The following is a 17,484-nucleotide window of genomic DNA, read 5'->3' as shown; positions in this document are numbered from 1 at the left end:
GTTTAAAAACAATAGTCTAGATTCTAATTATGCTAAACATTTAAACACAGAAAAACACATTTTTGACGACAATTTTGATATTGTACATACAGCCACAAAAATGTTTGAGTTGTGCGAAATTGTTATGGCGAAATAAAAACGATAAAATTCGAGTTTTCTGGAAAACTAGAAAAAATAAAATAAACATATGATTGCCGGTTTCAACGAGCAAGGCGCAAAAAATCAACAATATGTATTTTTTCCGGATACCTGTGTCGTTGTAATTAATGCAGATAATTGCCTCAAACTAAACGCCGATATCAGCGGCCCCAATTAAATGTTCAATTAATTACGAATTATATATATACCCACGCCCCAGCTTTTCCATCAAACCGCCCGGTGCTAGCGCAGTGGGCCCCCTCCGACCGTAAAGCACCAAAATATAGTTTCCCCGACCATGTGGGCCTGTGCTAAAGCGGTGATAGTGCTATGTGCTTTGCATGTGGCACGGTGTCAAGTCCGTAAGTCTTTTTCCTTTCTACACGCACAATACATCACATCATGTCACGTCACAGATGAGATTTTCGTGTAATGAATATTCCAAACCATGATGCTTTATTTAGTGCTATTTTGATTTGGTAAAGCAACTTGGCCTTAGCCAATTGACAATGTTCAATGTTTTTAACTTTTCTTAAAACCTAGAAAGGGTATTTGTAACCAAAATTTCGACATGTTTTTAAAAACAGTTTCTAAGGAAAATTTAAAAAAAAAACATTTTGTTTGTACCTCCAAAAATAAGGGTACCGCGTCTTTATCTTTCGTATTAATGCATTTTAGACATCCTGTATCAAAGAGGAACACAATTTGAGAAGCAATTAAATGTTACATAGAGAGATTATTTTATTAACAAAATTACAATACAATGTTTACAGCACGTCTAAATACCAAAGAACAAAAAACAATTATATGCAATATATACATATACATACACATACATACTCACACATACGGTTAGATAAAATCTACAATGCTCAAGAAAAGATTTTATTTTGGTTTTAAAAATTTTAAATAGCAAGTTTGCGACTCGACTTGGAATTGTGTTAATTAGGTCAAGAGAATTTTTTATGCTTTTAATGTATTTAAACTTCCTAGTTCGAAGCAAATTTGAGGATGAAGTGGGATAAGGGTTTCTATATTCGTGTTTGATGTTTTAAATGTAGAGTCATCTGCAAAATTAACCGCAGCCACAGGGTCCATATGACCAAAGACATCATTAATGTAAACTAAAAACAATAATGGGCCCATAATAGAACCCTGTGGAACTCTGTGCATTAGAATTCTTAAACTTGACATTTTATTACTGCTTTCTATTAGGGAGGCAATGGGTTCCAAACCGTAAAATGACTGACTCAGTCAAAGGTCTTGGAGAGGTCACACAGCGTTAAAGTGCTATGCTTAAAGCCCTCAACTATGGCAGCGACTATGCGTAATAGTACTTGGGTGGAACGCCCCTTTCTAAATCTAAACTGGTTTGGATTTATCAAATTACTCAAAATAATAAGATAATTCAGAATATGTCCTTTTTTCTAAAACTTTTGAAACTATTGGGATGGTTGATACGGGTCGGAAATTATTTATTATTTCTTATGGATTGGCACAACGTTAGACACTTCAAAAATATTCAGTAAGGAAACACCTATTTATTATGTCAGTTAATGGTAAAACTATTACATGGCAGCATTCTTTAATAATCCTATTGTTAAAACTATAAAAGTCTAAAGCTTTGGAATTATTCAAAGACTTTATGACCTGCTCGACCTCAAGTGAATAAACCAGGGAAAATTTGAATGAGTATTTAGGTTTAGTCATGTGATGTATCAACAAATGGCTTAGCAGGAGTCTCATTCAAAGTTTCAAATATTTTATGGGCTAGTGTACTAAAAAAAATATGTCGAGTTCGACAGTGGATAAATCTTTCGTAAAATTATTTTTTTCTACTCCCATCTGTAAAATACCTAATTACACACCCATCTAGCGTGCGGGAAGCGTCAGTTTACCACATCAGTTTCGTTTCTCACGGATCCAAGCCACTCCTTTCTGGGATTTTACCGCACGGGTTTGGGAGCAATTCGATGTTTTCGGAGATATTTCCTAAGCTTTGAATTTAGACGTTTGTCAATTCTGACTTTCATGTCAGTGAATGTATTCGTGTTGTTTTGCTAAAATGTACCCAAAAACTAACGACTGTCGAAAAAGTATAGTATGCAACACGTTCGGTAAACTTTTTAAGTCACTCGTTTATTAAACACTCGCTCCGCTCGTGTCAAATAAACTCGTGGGTTAAATGCCGCTTACCGCACTTGTTGCATGCTATTACTTGTACCATACCGCTCGGTGTCAATTAATTTCCAAGAATCTTTGCCCTTTTTTTTGATAACTGTAAATAGTTTTTATAGGAGAGTTTTTTTTGTATTTTTTATTTCATTTTAATACTCCCTTTTGTATTTTTTATATATTGAAAAGTCTACTGGATTCTTTCTGACTTCCACGGGTCGAATTTTCGACAATTTATCTATAATATACTTATATCATGACATATCTACCCAATATTTGGTCAAGAAGATTTGACAATTCGTCAGTAGTGAATACATGTCCATAAACAGTTTTCGTTAGTTTAACCTATAATTGCTTATTAAAATTGAATAAAATGTGGCTCGCTCAGTGCAGCTTATATAAGGTTGTTCGGAAAGTCATTTCGTTTTTTCCCGTCAGAGGACTTAATTACGTTTTTTCGAAACCAACTTCACACTTAAGTCGCATAATCATTATATGTCTTGAGAGCTGATATTGCAAGGCTTGTGTGTGAAAAAGTTCTATTAATTCTACGCAGTAGTTTTTGGTTGGTGCCCTTTTAAATATGGAGAGCAATAAGCAGCATTTTCGTCATATTTTACTTTTTTACTTCAGAAAAGGTAAAAATGCTGTCCAAGCGAGAAAAAAATTGACGGATGTGTATGGAGAAGGCGTGTTAACAGTACGCCAGTGCCAGAACTGGTTTGCAAAATTTCGATCCGGCAATTTTGATGTCGAAGATGCACCACGGTCTGGAAGGCCGGTCGAAGCTGACAAAGATGCGATAAAGGCATTAGTTGATGCAAATCGGCGAATAACCACACGAGAGATCGGTGAGAGATTAAATTTGTCGAATTCGACTGTTTATGGCCATTTGAAAGGCATGAGCTTAACCTCGAAGCTCGATGTGTGGGTGCCCCATGTCCTTACGGAGCGAAATTTGTGTCGTCGCGTTGACGTGTGTGATTCGCTCCTCAAACGTCAAGAAAATGATCCATTTTTGAAGCGGATTATTACTGGGGACGAAAAATGGGTTGTATACAACAATGTTAAACGCAAGAGGTCATGGAGCAGAAAAGATGAACCGGCTCAAAGCGTGTCAAAAGCCAACATTCACCAAAAAAAGGTGATGCTCTCCGTTTGGTGGGATGTCAAAGGAATCGTTTTTTTTTGAGCTTTTGCCGGACAATACAACGATTAATTCAGAAGTCTATTGTCATCAACTGGACAAATTGAATGATTCACTTAAAGAGAAGAGGCCCGAATTAATCAACAGGAAGGGTGTAGTGTTCCACCAGGATAATGCGAGACCTCACACAAGTTTGGTCACTCGCCAAAAACTTTTACAGCTTGAATGGGACGTACTGCAACATCCACCATATTCTCCAGATCTGGCGCCTTCCGACTACTATTTGTTCCGGTCCCTGCAGAATTTTTTGGATGGCAAAACCTTTACCTCAAATGAAGATGTCAAAAACCACCTGAACCAGTTTTTTGCCAGCAAGGACCAAAACTTTTATGAGAGGGGAATTATGTTACTGCCAGAAAGATGGCAAAAGGTGTTGGACCAGAATGGCCAATATATAATTTAATAAAATATTTATTCATTATACGAAAACTGTCTTTCATGTTCCCCAAAAAAAAACGAAATGACTTTCCGAACAACCCAATATATTTATGTTGCTAACTAAATGAATTTAGGGCAGCCCGGACTGATTAGAAATGTTTGCTGAAGCTAAGTTCCTAACCAGCCATTGTGGTTGATAGAATACATTTTCGTCTTTACAAAAATAATACCTTGCTAACCTGTTAAGTGGCACCCATACAATATCGTCAGGATCTTAAAAAATAAAGTTTTTAAGAATACACCCGAAATCTGATTTAACGCTGGTCCTTTTTGACTCAAAAATATTTTCTTATCCTCTATAGGATAAACTATAAAAATAAACATGTGCTGTAGTAGACGCCTGATTCAAAAGAAAATAACAAGTTAGTAAACGGAAAATTAAGAACCAAAATGGCCGTGTGTTTGGGATTAAAAAAAACTAACGGCAGTAAAAAAAATGTTTTTGCTCGTGTTGTGAATACTTTGGAGGCAACTGAAAGTAGGAAATAAAAACAGTTCCTAAAATTTGTTCTTACATTAGGTTTTTATTTTTAATTTGTTACTGCTTTGTCATTTACATAATGTTAAAAAAAAAGGATTTTTTAAAGTATCTTAAACATTTTTTGGCCTATTTGGTTGTACTGTTGTAATGACGAAAGGTTAATTTATCAAATCCAGTGCCATCCTAGGAAGCATCCTAATCAATTGTATTGTGAAGGATATGTACGCCACTGACCTTTTGCAATTTTTGTTATTTACTTTGGACCATTTCATACCACAATATACTTAGTTACACCATTAGTTGAAGTAAGGAGTTTCGGACTTGTATTTTGGAAACTAAGCATTTCCGGACCTATGCATCTTTTTTCTTTTTTTTGCGCATGTTTTTGAAACACTCTGTGTACTTTAAAAGGAATAAATTAAGAAATTAAATCTTTAGTTCAGCCCTCTTGAGCTTAGCTTTCAAATTGATTGTATCATTATTGCGACGATTAGCAGTCAACACTGAATATTAATAAGACTGGCACAGGACCGTAATCAGATGTGACTGGTTTAATTTTCTAATAGCAATCGGAACCTCGAAATTGCCCAAGACGTATCTGTGCACGTGGCGCGTCATTGCTTACCACTAATAATTCACTTTTGTCGTTATCTTTTCCGAAAAATCGACCAGCTCCGATCATATTACGCACATGCGGTGTTTTTTTTTTCCGGTTAAACGACGCAGTTTCCAAATGTCGAAATAAAATACGTCCCTTGTGAGATGGCGAGAGCTTTTCGATCTTTTTTTTTTCTTAGAATGTAGAATATTTTTGGACGAGGTCAATAAAATTGAGGATTTTATGAAGGATCCCAAAAGTCAAGGTCTAGAAAATGTCATCAAATGTAGAACTGATTTTGGCATTGGTGATTTCTAATGGCTACGTTTATATTAAGAGAAAAATTACGGCTCGTGGATGAGCGCCGAAAGCTAATTTGATCCCTGTCACATCAGTTGTATTGTTTTTTTTTTCTATATTCGTGAACCCTGATGAAAATCTTTTTGGAAGACTGTCTGATATAAACTCCAGATCTAGAATAGTAATAGAATAGAAATTGCTTCAGTGTATCGTTCGTTTTAAAAGCTATAGAGAAACTACACTCAGAAAACTAACTAAATGCGCAGAAAATCACCTTGTAACAAAACAAATCTTTCTACAATTTAACAAATCAAAATATAACATCTAGCGTGCGGGAAGCGTCACTTTACAGCGTCAGATATTTCCCATGCTTTGAATTTTGACGTTTGTCGATTCTGATAGTAGGTAGTATTCGTGTTGTTTTGCGAAAATGTACCGAAAAACTAACGGTCGTAGAAAACGTATAGTATGCAACACGTTCGGTAAACTTTTTAACTTTTTAACTCACTCGCTCCGCTCGTGTGAAATAAACTCTTGAGTCAAATGCCGTTTAATATACTTTAAAACAAATTATTACTATTATTATTAAAAAAGGACGTTTTTTTTCTTTTATAATAATAAGATGACTGCATTAACCAAACCTGAACGTTTATGTGTTAAGGGCGGCCGGTTGTTACTTGTAAAAGATTTCTTAACATTTTGAGAAGAAAAGAGGGACTTCTGTCATGTGGTTTTTACCAGCCAATAGAACAAAGGTATAAAGTCGCCATTAGTGAATGCGTGCTCCTTCATTTTGAATAATTTTCTTTGATTTTATTGCCAAAAACTAAGTAAAAGCAATTAGCTTTGATTGAAAACAAAATATGTTCGTTTTATTTTAGGTTAAATGATTTAAAAAGTCTGTTTTTTTTTCATTATTTAATGTGAGAATCTTTCCCTAAACCATGAACATAATTATATGATTTAGATTATTAATTCAAAATCGGGACAAATTTAATTCCAATGAAAATATTATATTTTATAAGCATGTATCTGAAACTCGAAAATAGGACTTTCTATTCTTGGGATAGCGTGAACAGAAAAAAAAGAATTTTTCTTAGAATTTATGATATAGCATGTTTAGATTTTTATTTTAAGCATTTAAAATAATGTTTAAATTTAGTTCCAATGAAAATATTATATTTTATAAGAAAACCTGTTACATTAATATGGCATGTGCCTGAAACTAAAAAATAGGACTTTCTGCTCTAAGGATAGTATTAGTAGGGAAAAAAACGGATTTTCCTTACAATTTATAATAGAGGGCGTTGAAAGTGTTATTTTAAACAATAATATTTTGTCATGCTTATTTTATAATCTAGAGTCTCCTAAAATACAGTTAGCCAGAATGATCATCAACCTTAAGTAGATTTGAGAATGGAAAAAGTCTACAGAAATAAAGCAAATTGATGAGAATAGGAAGAGTTGGAGATGTGCATTTGTCACACTTTTCAATTTCCTCGTCTTTCAAATAACACTAATCATTTTTAATTATGATAATGCCAATAAATCGTATTTCTTTGTCCTGTGTTTATCGTCAGAAAATAATAATAAGATGGCACACGATAATGACATCGTGAAACTAGAGAAGAAAAAGAAAAAAGAAAAAGGTAATGTCCTCGGAGATATTTCGAATTCCCTTAATATACTGTCTTTTAATAGAACCATGTGGACAAACCAATGCTATTACTTTAATTTCGATCTACATGCTTTGGCGTTTTTTACTTTCCTCTTTTCTCGTTTTTCGCTTTCTTCTCCGGTGCTGTATTTTTTTCCTTTCATTCTGTTACGAAAAACGAAAAAAATCACATTTACTAGAAGTTTGTTGTTCGAGTTTTAACGGTGACACCCCGTATATTGTCCCAACGTTATCGGCGAGTCTTTTTCCTAATCCTACACGGCACATTACATGCAAAAACGACCCGGCGACTAACAGCATCGCGTTGAGGTAATTTGAGGAGCCTTGGTGGACGACACGTCGACACGTGTCATCGACATCTTCGCTAAAAGGCGATTTCCTATTTACGCGCGTTCAGCGAATCGGTTTGCGAACGATGACGACGCGCCAATCGAAATTCGACGAATTAATTCAAAATCGTTCGGACATGAATATTCCCGAGCAAATTAATGGGATACCATCTCGGCGTCTCTCTCTCGCTTTTCGGCGAATTTTAATCGCAATAAGTCGCGGATATAAAAATTTGAAAGAGCCCAGACGCGTCTTCAGTTCGCTACCGGGTTTTCGATCGCGTCATTTTTTTAAATAGTTTGGCGCGATGTCCGCTAAGGTCGTTTTGGTATTCGTACTCGCCGTCCTGGTGATGGTTTCGGCGAAATCCGAAAGAAGAAAACGACCGAAACCCATTCGTAAGTAACCCATGCAACAGGAAAACGTACCATTATCTCAGGAACTAGAAGAGACTGAACAAAAAGTTGCTTGGATTAATTTGGACTTTTCATTTATTATAAACTTGTATGCATATAAATCGGCCCATTGTGAACTTTTGACTTCAATTCCATTCAAAATATGCTGCTTAATACGAGTCTAAATTGATCAAAATTTATTTCTGCTTTTTAGATTAAGCGTAGTCAAATTTTATTACTAAAAAAAAGGGTTATTAACAATTATCAACTCAACACTTATTTTTTATTCATCTGTATGACCCCCTCTTTCCTAATAATATCCTACTTGATTATTTGTTTCTTGTGGAATGTTAAGCCACTCTTCTTCTACTGCAACAATAAGCTCTGGGATCGAGGTTGGGGTACGAAGTCTAGCTCGAATTCTCCGTTTCAGCTCATCCCATAAATGTTCGATCGGACTGAGATCGAGATTGGTTGCTGGCAACTCCATAACTTGAAAACAGACTTCTGTAATGTACTCTTGCGCGATCCTTGCCGTGTGCGGCCTAGCATTGTCATGCTTAAAAATGAATTCTTCTCCAATGCACTACCAAAAAGCCATATTCTGGTCCAATATCCAATTCAGATGGGGTAAGTTTTGGACCAATTGCAGTTGTTTTTGGGGTTAGGTTATTTTCCTTCAGTCTTCGTCTCACTGTCCACTGACAGCAACAGCTCGCTGGCGAAGTCCACTTTCGGGTTTGAAGGGGCAACTTGAGCGGCTTTCTGCTGTGTAGTATGTATCAAGGTAATACAATTAAACGCTATCCAAATGGTTAAAAACGAACAATGTGAAAATTCCAGTTGCAATTTAAGTCTATAACAAGTTTGTTACTGCATGTCACTATAACTACTGCATGAACACGTTTCATTTCCTTCTAAAAGATATATAAAAGATCAGCACTCTTGAAAAATTTAGACTTATACAGCATATTAAATTGTCTTCCAAATAGCATGTTAGTCAAAAATTTGCAGTGGTCCGATTTCTATGCACGGAAGTTTATATGTATATGTATATATGTATATGTATATATGTATATGTATTGGGTTTAAATGCAACGTTTCGCAATGATTGACGTCCATCTTCATTATTAGCCCGATATTTAAGGCGATTTATCTAAGGTATGTCAATCTTGTTTCAAATTGCTTACAAAAAGAGATTCTCTTGCCGTTGATTTATTTTGCAAAAGTTTTTAACATTCTTAAATGAAAAAAAATCTTAGTGTTATCATATTATGATATGTCTAGATAGACCACTGAAAGGTGAATTCAACGATGTGTAATATCCCGAAGAATTGAAGAACATTTAAAACATGCAGCGTCATTTCTCCAATGGTCATGAATTCTGCGCTAGTAGACATTGACAGCAATAATTATTCTTACACTAGTAAATAATATTGACTTTTCCTTCATCCAGTATTTACACTATTAATTTTTTTTTATTATTTTTTCTTCGTTCATAATATTTGCTATGGAAACAAAAATAAAAAAAAATTACAAAATCTACCGCCGGTTTAGAAGGGAAGGAAGTCGGCATAACAAAAAGAAAAACAGTCGTCAGATACGGAGTATTGTTACTTACCACTATAGTCCTGTCATAAAAACTAATTAAGTAAGTGGGATAGGGAATGGATTGGTGACCACGATGATTATGCCTGGCCCCCAAGGAGTCCAGACCTAAATCCACTTTATTTCTTGTATGAAGTACTCTTAAAGACCTTGTTTGATATTTGTACTGCTAGTAAGTTCCATTTTAACTAACCAAAAATAATCAAAATTCTTAATTAAACCTATCTAAAAGGGTTTCTCGAAAATATGCTTTGAAAATTATTTGGCAAATAGGCTTCGTACTAACGATGATGAGCAGTAATTCAGAAATGGTGATTTGTTGACCCCTCCTATTACATATCGTTGAATTCTTAGTTCAGTGTTCTCTCTAGACATAACATAATAGACCGGCATTTGAAAAAAAATGAGAAAACTGATGGTGCGCGAAGTATGGCAGCAGCGTTTTTTTTTTCATTTAAAAATGCAAGTTTTGCCAAATAAATAAAAGAAAAGGGTATCTATTTTGAAGATTAAAAGACCTTGGTATTGGTATTGGCCCTCGCGGGCGTCCAAGCACTTAGGCCACCAGATGGGCCCGTTGTGCCCCCAGGCCTCTCTAGAGGGCGTCCAGAATGCCGCCCCTCCTGTAGAAGGTAAGCAACTCCTTTAGCCCAATACCGTGCACTGAGTCCGGATCGATCAGGGCCGTTCCGAAAACTCCCAATCTTGCCCATGTCAAGGCAGGGAAAAGTGGTGAATCTGGTTTGATATTTTTATGTTTTGAATGTAAGGAAGGACGACAATGGCAAATGTGGAGTTGCTTTTAGACTTATTTTCTTTGGGAGATTGTAGTGAAGTGTATTTTGTCATGGAACGCTTCGTATCTCTAATGCATATGTTAGGTGTTTTAAGTTTTAGGTTCAGTGATTTGGGTTGACATAGTATTACGTCTCTGTACCCAAGAAGTTGATAACCGATTATTTTTGAGCTGGATGGTAATGACTAAAAGACCTTAGACAAATAAATCATTTTGGACGTCTAGCCAACGATTCCGAAACGTTGCGTTTAAACCTCATGCTGTTATAAATCGTTGAACTTCTCTTTCAGTATTAATATATATTATTATGGGGTGTTCCATTTGAAACAAAGTTTGTAGTGGACACGGCGAAACGACTCGCCCTGTATACATGCAAATAATTAACCCAAGCAGCTTTTATATTTAACTTTTTGTTCAATGCCTTCTAGTTCCTAAAATAAGGTAGTATATAATATAGTATAGGTAGTATATAATATAAAGATACTCTTGAGTAAAGCCAACGAAAATGATTTATATATAAACATTAAATACATAAAAAAAAACAAAAGTATTTTATGACTTTTTTTCCTGTTGTATGTTGTAAAATAGAGAATAATTAATAAAAGAACTTAAAAATGTATTAAAAAAAAAATAAAAGTAATTTTGAGTAATTAAAAGATCGATTTAAACAAATAACGATTACATAGCATTTAAGGACCTAATCCCGGTGACTGAGTGACACAGTGGCTTCAAAAAATTAAAAAATGAACTTGATTTTGAACCAGATGTTACGTATCCACTAGTCTGAAAATAATTAATTTAGGCAAAACAGGTAAAACAAACACACTTTCTAATGTTGGAAAAAGGTCGAAATAATAACAATAACAAAATAACAATGGACGTAACTTTTTAAATGTAAATGTCCATAAGACCAATAAACTAATATTGTCCTTCGGATATTTTGTGGACTGTCACACTAATGTAACTTTAATAAGTACCCGATGACATTTAACTATGAGTGTAGACTAACCAAAAATAAAAATTTGCCAACTGGTTATGTAGCTAATCCCAGACCAAAAATTAAACATAAGCACACATAATATAGCGCAGTCGGTAGGATCTTGAAATCCAACACGATATACAGTAAACTGTATAATCAAAGTTTGACTATACCAATAGTTGCAAAATCAAATACTTTAATATCTATCTTCCTTAGCTAAACCATTCTGTGGTAAACTTAAAGTCAAGAGAGACGAGTAACAAATCTGTATGTGGTTTATTGTAACATGGGTAATTAACTTTTTATATATTGCTGAAATGTGAAATCTACTTAAAAAAGGAGGGATGTCACATGACTTAGACAATTGTGATATTTAACTTCGAGTGCAGACTAACCAAAAATAAGGACGTGCAGTTAACACCATCCAGTAGGATTCACCAAATATAGCGCACATTCTGTATGGCGCAGTCGGTAGGACATGAAATCCCACACGAAATTCGGTAAACTGTATGATCTAACCTTTAACTAAAGCAATTAATGTGGTAGATTGCCACTTTTAAAATCAGTTTCCAGTTCAATTTTTTTTTACAATATCTACAAGGACAATTAACTTCTAATTACTTTCTTCTTTTGGCGGGCGAAATAATAATATAAATAATATTTTCTTCTTTTGTTGCCGTGTTGAAAGAGTGAAGTCCACTTTGAAAATTATTTACTAGAATTACTTCAATAGAAAAATATCGCAGAGGGTGAGGTAAATGCATAGATCAATTTCAGAAAATATAACATAGAAACTAACACAAAAGGAACATTTGTTTTGTCAACGAAACACCCTGTAGTAGCTCGGTTTAAAAATAACTTCTTTCCAGCGCCGTACCTCAAACCGTGTTCCAAGAGCGCCAAAGACTTCAAAGCGTGTTGCGTCGCTCATGGCAACGAAGCTCTCCCTACTTTGCTCAAGGGCGACCCCAAATTCAACATTCCGAACTTGACCCCGCTGCAGATCCCTAGAATCGACGTCGCTACCGCCGACTCCCTGAAGATAGTCTTCCTGGACGTGTCGCTTCTGGGTTTGGACAGCGCCAAATTGACCGACATGAGGTAAAGTCTGTTCATAGATAAATAGATAGATAAAGTGACTAACTGATACTAATTAAGGAAAGACCCGAGCAAGCGGTAAGAATGAAATATGGCCGAACATGTGTGTACTTTGCTTAGAATTTAATTATTTGGGGTTTTGTTAGGAAAGGTACTAAACAATATTTATTTATTCATGTATGTATTTATGTTTAAATCTACAATAAAATTACAAATTATTTTTATTACCTACTTAAATTACTTCAAATTATTCACGTAATATATCAGTATCACTATCGCTATCATTGCCTGTTCTAACTATTATTTGTTCTATATTATTTGCAATATGGATATACGATTGTTCCGCTTTTTCTATATGTTTAACAGAATTTGACCAACTTTGTGGAGGGATGTTAAAAACTTCGGTTACGACGAATGGCAGATTTCAGTTGGTGTCAAACATGTTCAATGGGATTAAATATACAGGTGGAAGCCTTAAAACTGTATGCCCTAGATTTTTCTCATAATTATCACAGACGTATTCCTTTTGTAGGTTCAAGCTTTGTAAAACCTTAATTAATTGCTTTTTGGTATAATCTTCGTGAAAATAACTGTCGTTATTATACATGTAGTTTTGGATTGTTGCTTTTGTGTCACATGAGAAAGGGGTTTTAGTCAACTGTCTACTGTGATAACTTGCATTGTCCATTACAATGACGCTGTTAGCAGGAGTGTTTGGAACTAGTTTATTTTTAAACCAACTTTCAAATAAATCAGCGGTGGTGTCTTCATGGTAATCTAGAGAAAAATCTTTAATATTTTTCACATTTTAGAGCCAGCATGCAAAATAGTTATTCTTTTACCTCTTCTTGATGGCTCGTTTGTTTTACACTTATCAGCTGAGTCAACCCAAAACTTTTCCGGGGTATCATAAGTGTCGAACCAGGTTTCATCCAAGTAAATAATTGGCCTTTGTTGTTCTCTGTAAATCCTAATTTTTTCTAGATATTCCAGTCGCCATTTCCAAATTTCAAAAGATTCCATTAAAACTTGCCTTTCGTCAATTTTTTTAAATCTAAAACCCATGTGTCGAATACACTTCCATAAGGTAGTTCTGCCACATTTGACACCGGTTTCATCTTTTTCATGCCTCCTAAATAAGATATCTAATGTAGGCGCGCTTTGTTCCTCGAATAACTGACAAATTTTACGCCGTATTATATCTTGAGCACTTTCATCTACACTCGAGAGAATGGCAGCATCGCTTCTTTTTTTCCTCGCTGAAATGGGATTATTCACAATTTTCCATACAGTTGACGTTGAAATTTTCGTCAATGTATTTTCTATTACGGACCACAATTTTACCTGATTTTAAATTCCGAAACTTTAGGTAATAATCTTGATGCATTGTATGTTAATGACCATCCTATTCAAAAGCAATTGATCATTTTCTTATATCTTTGAACAGACCTTAATTGGTTAAGCGATGGGGTTACTGTCGATGACATAGTACCCAAATGACCTCCGTCATTGCAAATACTTAGAAACTTGAGACCAAAATAACGAAACGTGTGTGGCATATATAGCAAGCAATGACTTAAAAGGAACAACTGAATATTAAATAACAAATTAAAAATATACATAAACAAATACGTATTATTTAAAATAAAAAAAAATTAACATTACGATAAATGATTTTAGTTTGGAAAGAGTTGATAAAATAAAATATTTAGGCCTATGCTTATATAAAGAACAAAATAGTTCTCTTAGTTGCAGCGTTATACAGATAACTATTTTTTAAGATATCTTATTGCAGTCTGGGGTACATGTAATAAAATAAAAATAATGCAAAATAAAATCCTTAAAACTCTATTTAATTTAGATTACAAACGCTGTATCATTCAATTCAAATTGATCCGATTGAAATTATATTTAAATCTGAACAATCTAAACTTACCTTTAAAATAAAATAGAACAAAACGAAAAGCAACACCATATCAATGAAATACATTCACAGAACTTAAGAAATCACAGTGACTTACAGTTACGGAAAGCCAGAACAAATAAAGAATTGCAATATCCAATTGTGAAAAATGAGACTTCAGTTAAAATGCTTTCGGCACCAATGCTTAATGCATTGTTTAGAAAGTTACCTTACTTCAGGTCTAGGTCGTATAATAGTGTATTACAATATAATTATAATATGTATATGTATTATCTGACTGAATAAAAGATTATTTTAAAAAAATACAGCAACAACAGTCTAACATAACCTCTAAATATTAAAACTTGGTTGACCTGTTAAACGACTTCAACTTCATTAGGAATTGATCAATTATTTTATGAATTTTTGGCCAGTGTAAAACTAATATAGGATGTAGTTCTTTTCATATACACGTCTAAACCAAATGACAAAAATGATGTTTACTTACGGACGTTAATGTTATCCACTTACTAGACGTTTTATAAGAAAATTAGACAGGACAGATGATGAGAAACTATCGGGCGTTCTATTTAAAATTTCAGTCTAATTTTCAACGTTTTTAGCGTAGATTTTGACGCGCACAAAATCGAACTGGACATTTTCGTCGGCCGAGTCTCCATTATCGGAAACTACGAGGTCGGGGGTAAAATTCTGATATTGCCACTCGAAGGAAAAGGGCCAGCGAACGTCACTGCCGGTAAGTCCCCCACTCACTCACTTTACGCCCTATATTAAATATCGTGCGTTCTCCCAACCAGCAATTATCTCGGCAATGGGATGTCCTAATCAGTGTCGAAAAAAAAATTTCTTTTCTGTTCTCCTTTCTCCGTTATCAGCTATCCGTTTCTCTGCAGACCTGGCATTAATTGGCTATATCTACTGAACGATTTTAAGCCGTGCACAAGCTACATAAAGCAGGAAAAAATTATTTTATTTATTATTAACTAACCAAAACTAACCAGAAGACGCAGAAGACACAGGTCCATAAACTTTTATTCTTGACAATTTTTCAAAAATATGCAATTCAAAAAAACTGAAAAATGGGTCTCCCTATTATTGAAAATTGGCTATGACTGAGAGACTGTGCTTCGGATGTCAGTTCATTTTATATGGAGATATAGCCCACATAAACAGTTAAAACTTTAGTATTTAAGGTTTTGTACAAGGTATTAAAAAATTAACAGATGTCTTAAATTTACAGTTATCGACATCAGATTTGGCAGAAGGGTTGAAGTCCACACCCGCATTTCATCTGTTGAAAAAGGACTTACTCAAATCTCGCAAAGTATTTTTTAAGAATTTTTGATTTTTTTTTTGTATATTTTGACTTCTATAAAAAAATGTTTTCTCGAAAACTATTAACCCGATAGGCAAAATTTGTGAACCAGGAAATGCGAGAGATTTTTCCATTATATACAGTGTTTCAGAGTAAATTATTAGCCGTAAATCAAAATTCGAGGAAAATATGGCCAATTGGTTTAAACAGTGATATAGGCCACATCGAGAGCTACAATTTTTGAATTTACGGTTTTCGTCTATCACATACGCTCTTCGAGATATTTGAAAAAATACAAATGAAAATTACAATTTCCCGCCCTCAATCTAGACGCGATGACGTCAATTTAGTATTACAACGTACTGCATGATTTCAGAAGTGTTTTCTCGAAAACCATTTACTCTTTTGTAAAAACTCATATACCAGGAAACATAGGAGATCCAGGGCTGTAACCTCTATTTCGAATATTATTTGCATTATATGTGTGTCGTTTATCGGCAAAAAAATCTAAAACATGCTAAAAATTTCCGTTTTTGTGGGTAAATTATTGAGGATAAATGAAAAAGTGCTAAAGATGCTATAATTTGATTTGAGAACAGTACCATAAACTGTACCGAAAGAGAGTTTCAGGTTTCCTCAATTATACAGGGCGCGCAAGATATTAGAAAAAATAGCATTCGCTATTATTTGTACAAATTTTAATATTTAACAAAGTATGCCGTAACTTTGAACTTCGGCGAGACTTGAAAGACACTTTATACAGAGTGAATGCACAATAAAATTACATCGATTTTGCGAAAGTTCCATAGTGGTCCGCAGGAGCACAATGGAAAAACAATGCGTCTCTCTAGGACAAGGAAAAGCTGCTACGCGCTACGAACTTGCCCCGCCCATCGACGATTTTCCGAAATCCATCTTGTTTGATTACGCCGCTGATCTTGCAATCATTACAAACAGAAACGCCATAAATTCGAAAATAAAATATTCATCGACAAGAAAAGTTAGAAGGACATTATTTTCGGGAACGAGTTATTTAAATCAATTCGTCATCTGAAGGCGAATTAAATAATTAACAACACGGCAAATGCGCACGGTGGTAAAATATGAGCCATATCAAATGTCAACTCGAATTCTATTCGGCACGGTAGTACCTACCTAAAAAGTAAATTGCTTTTTAATATAGTTGCGGTATAATTTCAAATCTTAGACGGTTTTAGTAATCAGCGGCGTAGTGTATGTTTGGTTAAAATTCAAAATTATGTGCTGAAATTTTTACTCTTTGAATAATGTGGTCTGTGGAAGAAGAGAAAATTTTGTTCCTTCTTTTTTAGTAATAGTATTTTTGCAGTGTTGAATAGTTTTTTTTTTTCAAATTTGGAGCCTTATTGCGTCGGATATTGCTGTAATTATTTTTTACAGTCCGAAAAGATCCAGTGGCTCGACAAGCATTTTATACCAAACCTTTACCTCATTAAATTATGCGATCTCATTTCAATAACACGCTGTATATTCTCAGAGACGAAGAACGAGAATTGTAAAATCCTTTTATTGTAGACGACGGCAAATTCAAATACAAATTCAACTATAAGCTCGAGAACAGAAACGGCATCAACTACGCCATCATCCAGGACGATGACCAGCTGACGTTTGAAGTCGGTCACGCGTATTTCAGACTCGACAATCTCTTCAACGGGAACAAACAGATGAGTAGGTTTCTGGTATCAAAACTGAATCGTCGTCGGACATTTTTTCCTTCTCAGGTGACAACGTGAACAATTTCCTCAACGAGAATTGGGAAGAGGTCACCAAAGAATTGGGCGGGGCTATACAGACCACCATCGCCGTCATAGCACGCAGGGTCGGAGGCGGGGTACTGTCCAACCTGCCCTTTGACAACTTGTTTTTACCATAAATTAGCAGTGCCGCTCGGTTTCAGTATTGTTTTCCATATTGTTGACGTCGTTCGTGTTATGTGAATAGATAACTTCTATTTATTGTTATTAGTTTTTGTCTTTTACCACACG

General features: G+C 34.8%; 1 protein-coding gene across 2 annotated transcripts; it reads left to right on the top strand.

Moving 5' to 3' along the window:
• The first annotated feature begins 358 nt into the window (after window positions 1–358).
• On the top strand, window positions 359–17,455 carry LOC132701254 (protein takeout-like). 2 transcript variants are annotated; one of them, XM_060669041.1, is made up of 5 exons: window positions 359–500; window positions 11,993–12,224; window positions 14,748–14,881; window positions 17,015–17,167; window positions 17,221–17,455. In XM_060669041.1, exons 1-5 carry the CDS (start codon window positions 437–439, stop codon window positions 17,370–17,372), a joined length of 735 nt encoding a protein of 244 aa, XP_060525024.1. In that variant the 5' UTR covers window positions 359–436; the 3' UTR covers window positions 17,373–17,455. The 2 variants fall into 2 exon arrangements, with proteins under 2 accessions (XP_060525024.1, XP_060525023.1); XM_060669040.1 differs by lacking the exon at window positions 359–500 and adding an exon at window positions 7,585–7,743.
• The last annotated feature ends 29 nt before the right edge of the window (window positions 17,456–17,484 follow it).

Source organism: Cylas formicarius, unplaced genomic scaffold (assembly GCF_029955315.1).
Source record: "Cylas formicarius isolate icCylForm1 unplaced genomic scaffold, icCylForm1.1 PGA_scaffold_4__25_contigs__length_36172078, whole genome shotgun sequence".
Taxonomy (NCBI): domain Eukaryota; kingdom Metazoa; phylum Arthropoda; class Insecta; order Coleoptera; family Brentidae; genus Cylas; species Cylas formicarius.
Note: the sequence above shows the minus strand (reverse complement) of the source record. Positions and strands in the feature narration are given on the sequence as shown.

Bases quoted from the DNA above. Each gene is read 5' to 3' on its own strand.
- LOC132701254 (XM_060669040.1), top strand. From the start codon at position 7,653: ATGTCCGCTAAGGTCGTTTTGGTATTCGTACTCGCCGTCCTGGTGATG. The intron at 7,744-11,992 runs GTAAGTAACCCA...ACTTCTTTCCAG, and splicing joins AAAACGACCGAAACCCATTC to CGCCGTACCTCAAACCGTGT. The intron at 14,882-17,014 runs GTAAGTCCCCCA...CTTTTATTGTAG, and splicing joins GCCAGCGAACGTCACTGCCG to ACGACGGCAAATTCAAATAC.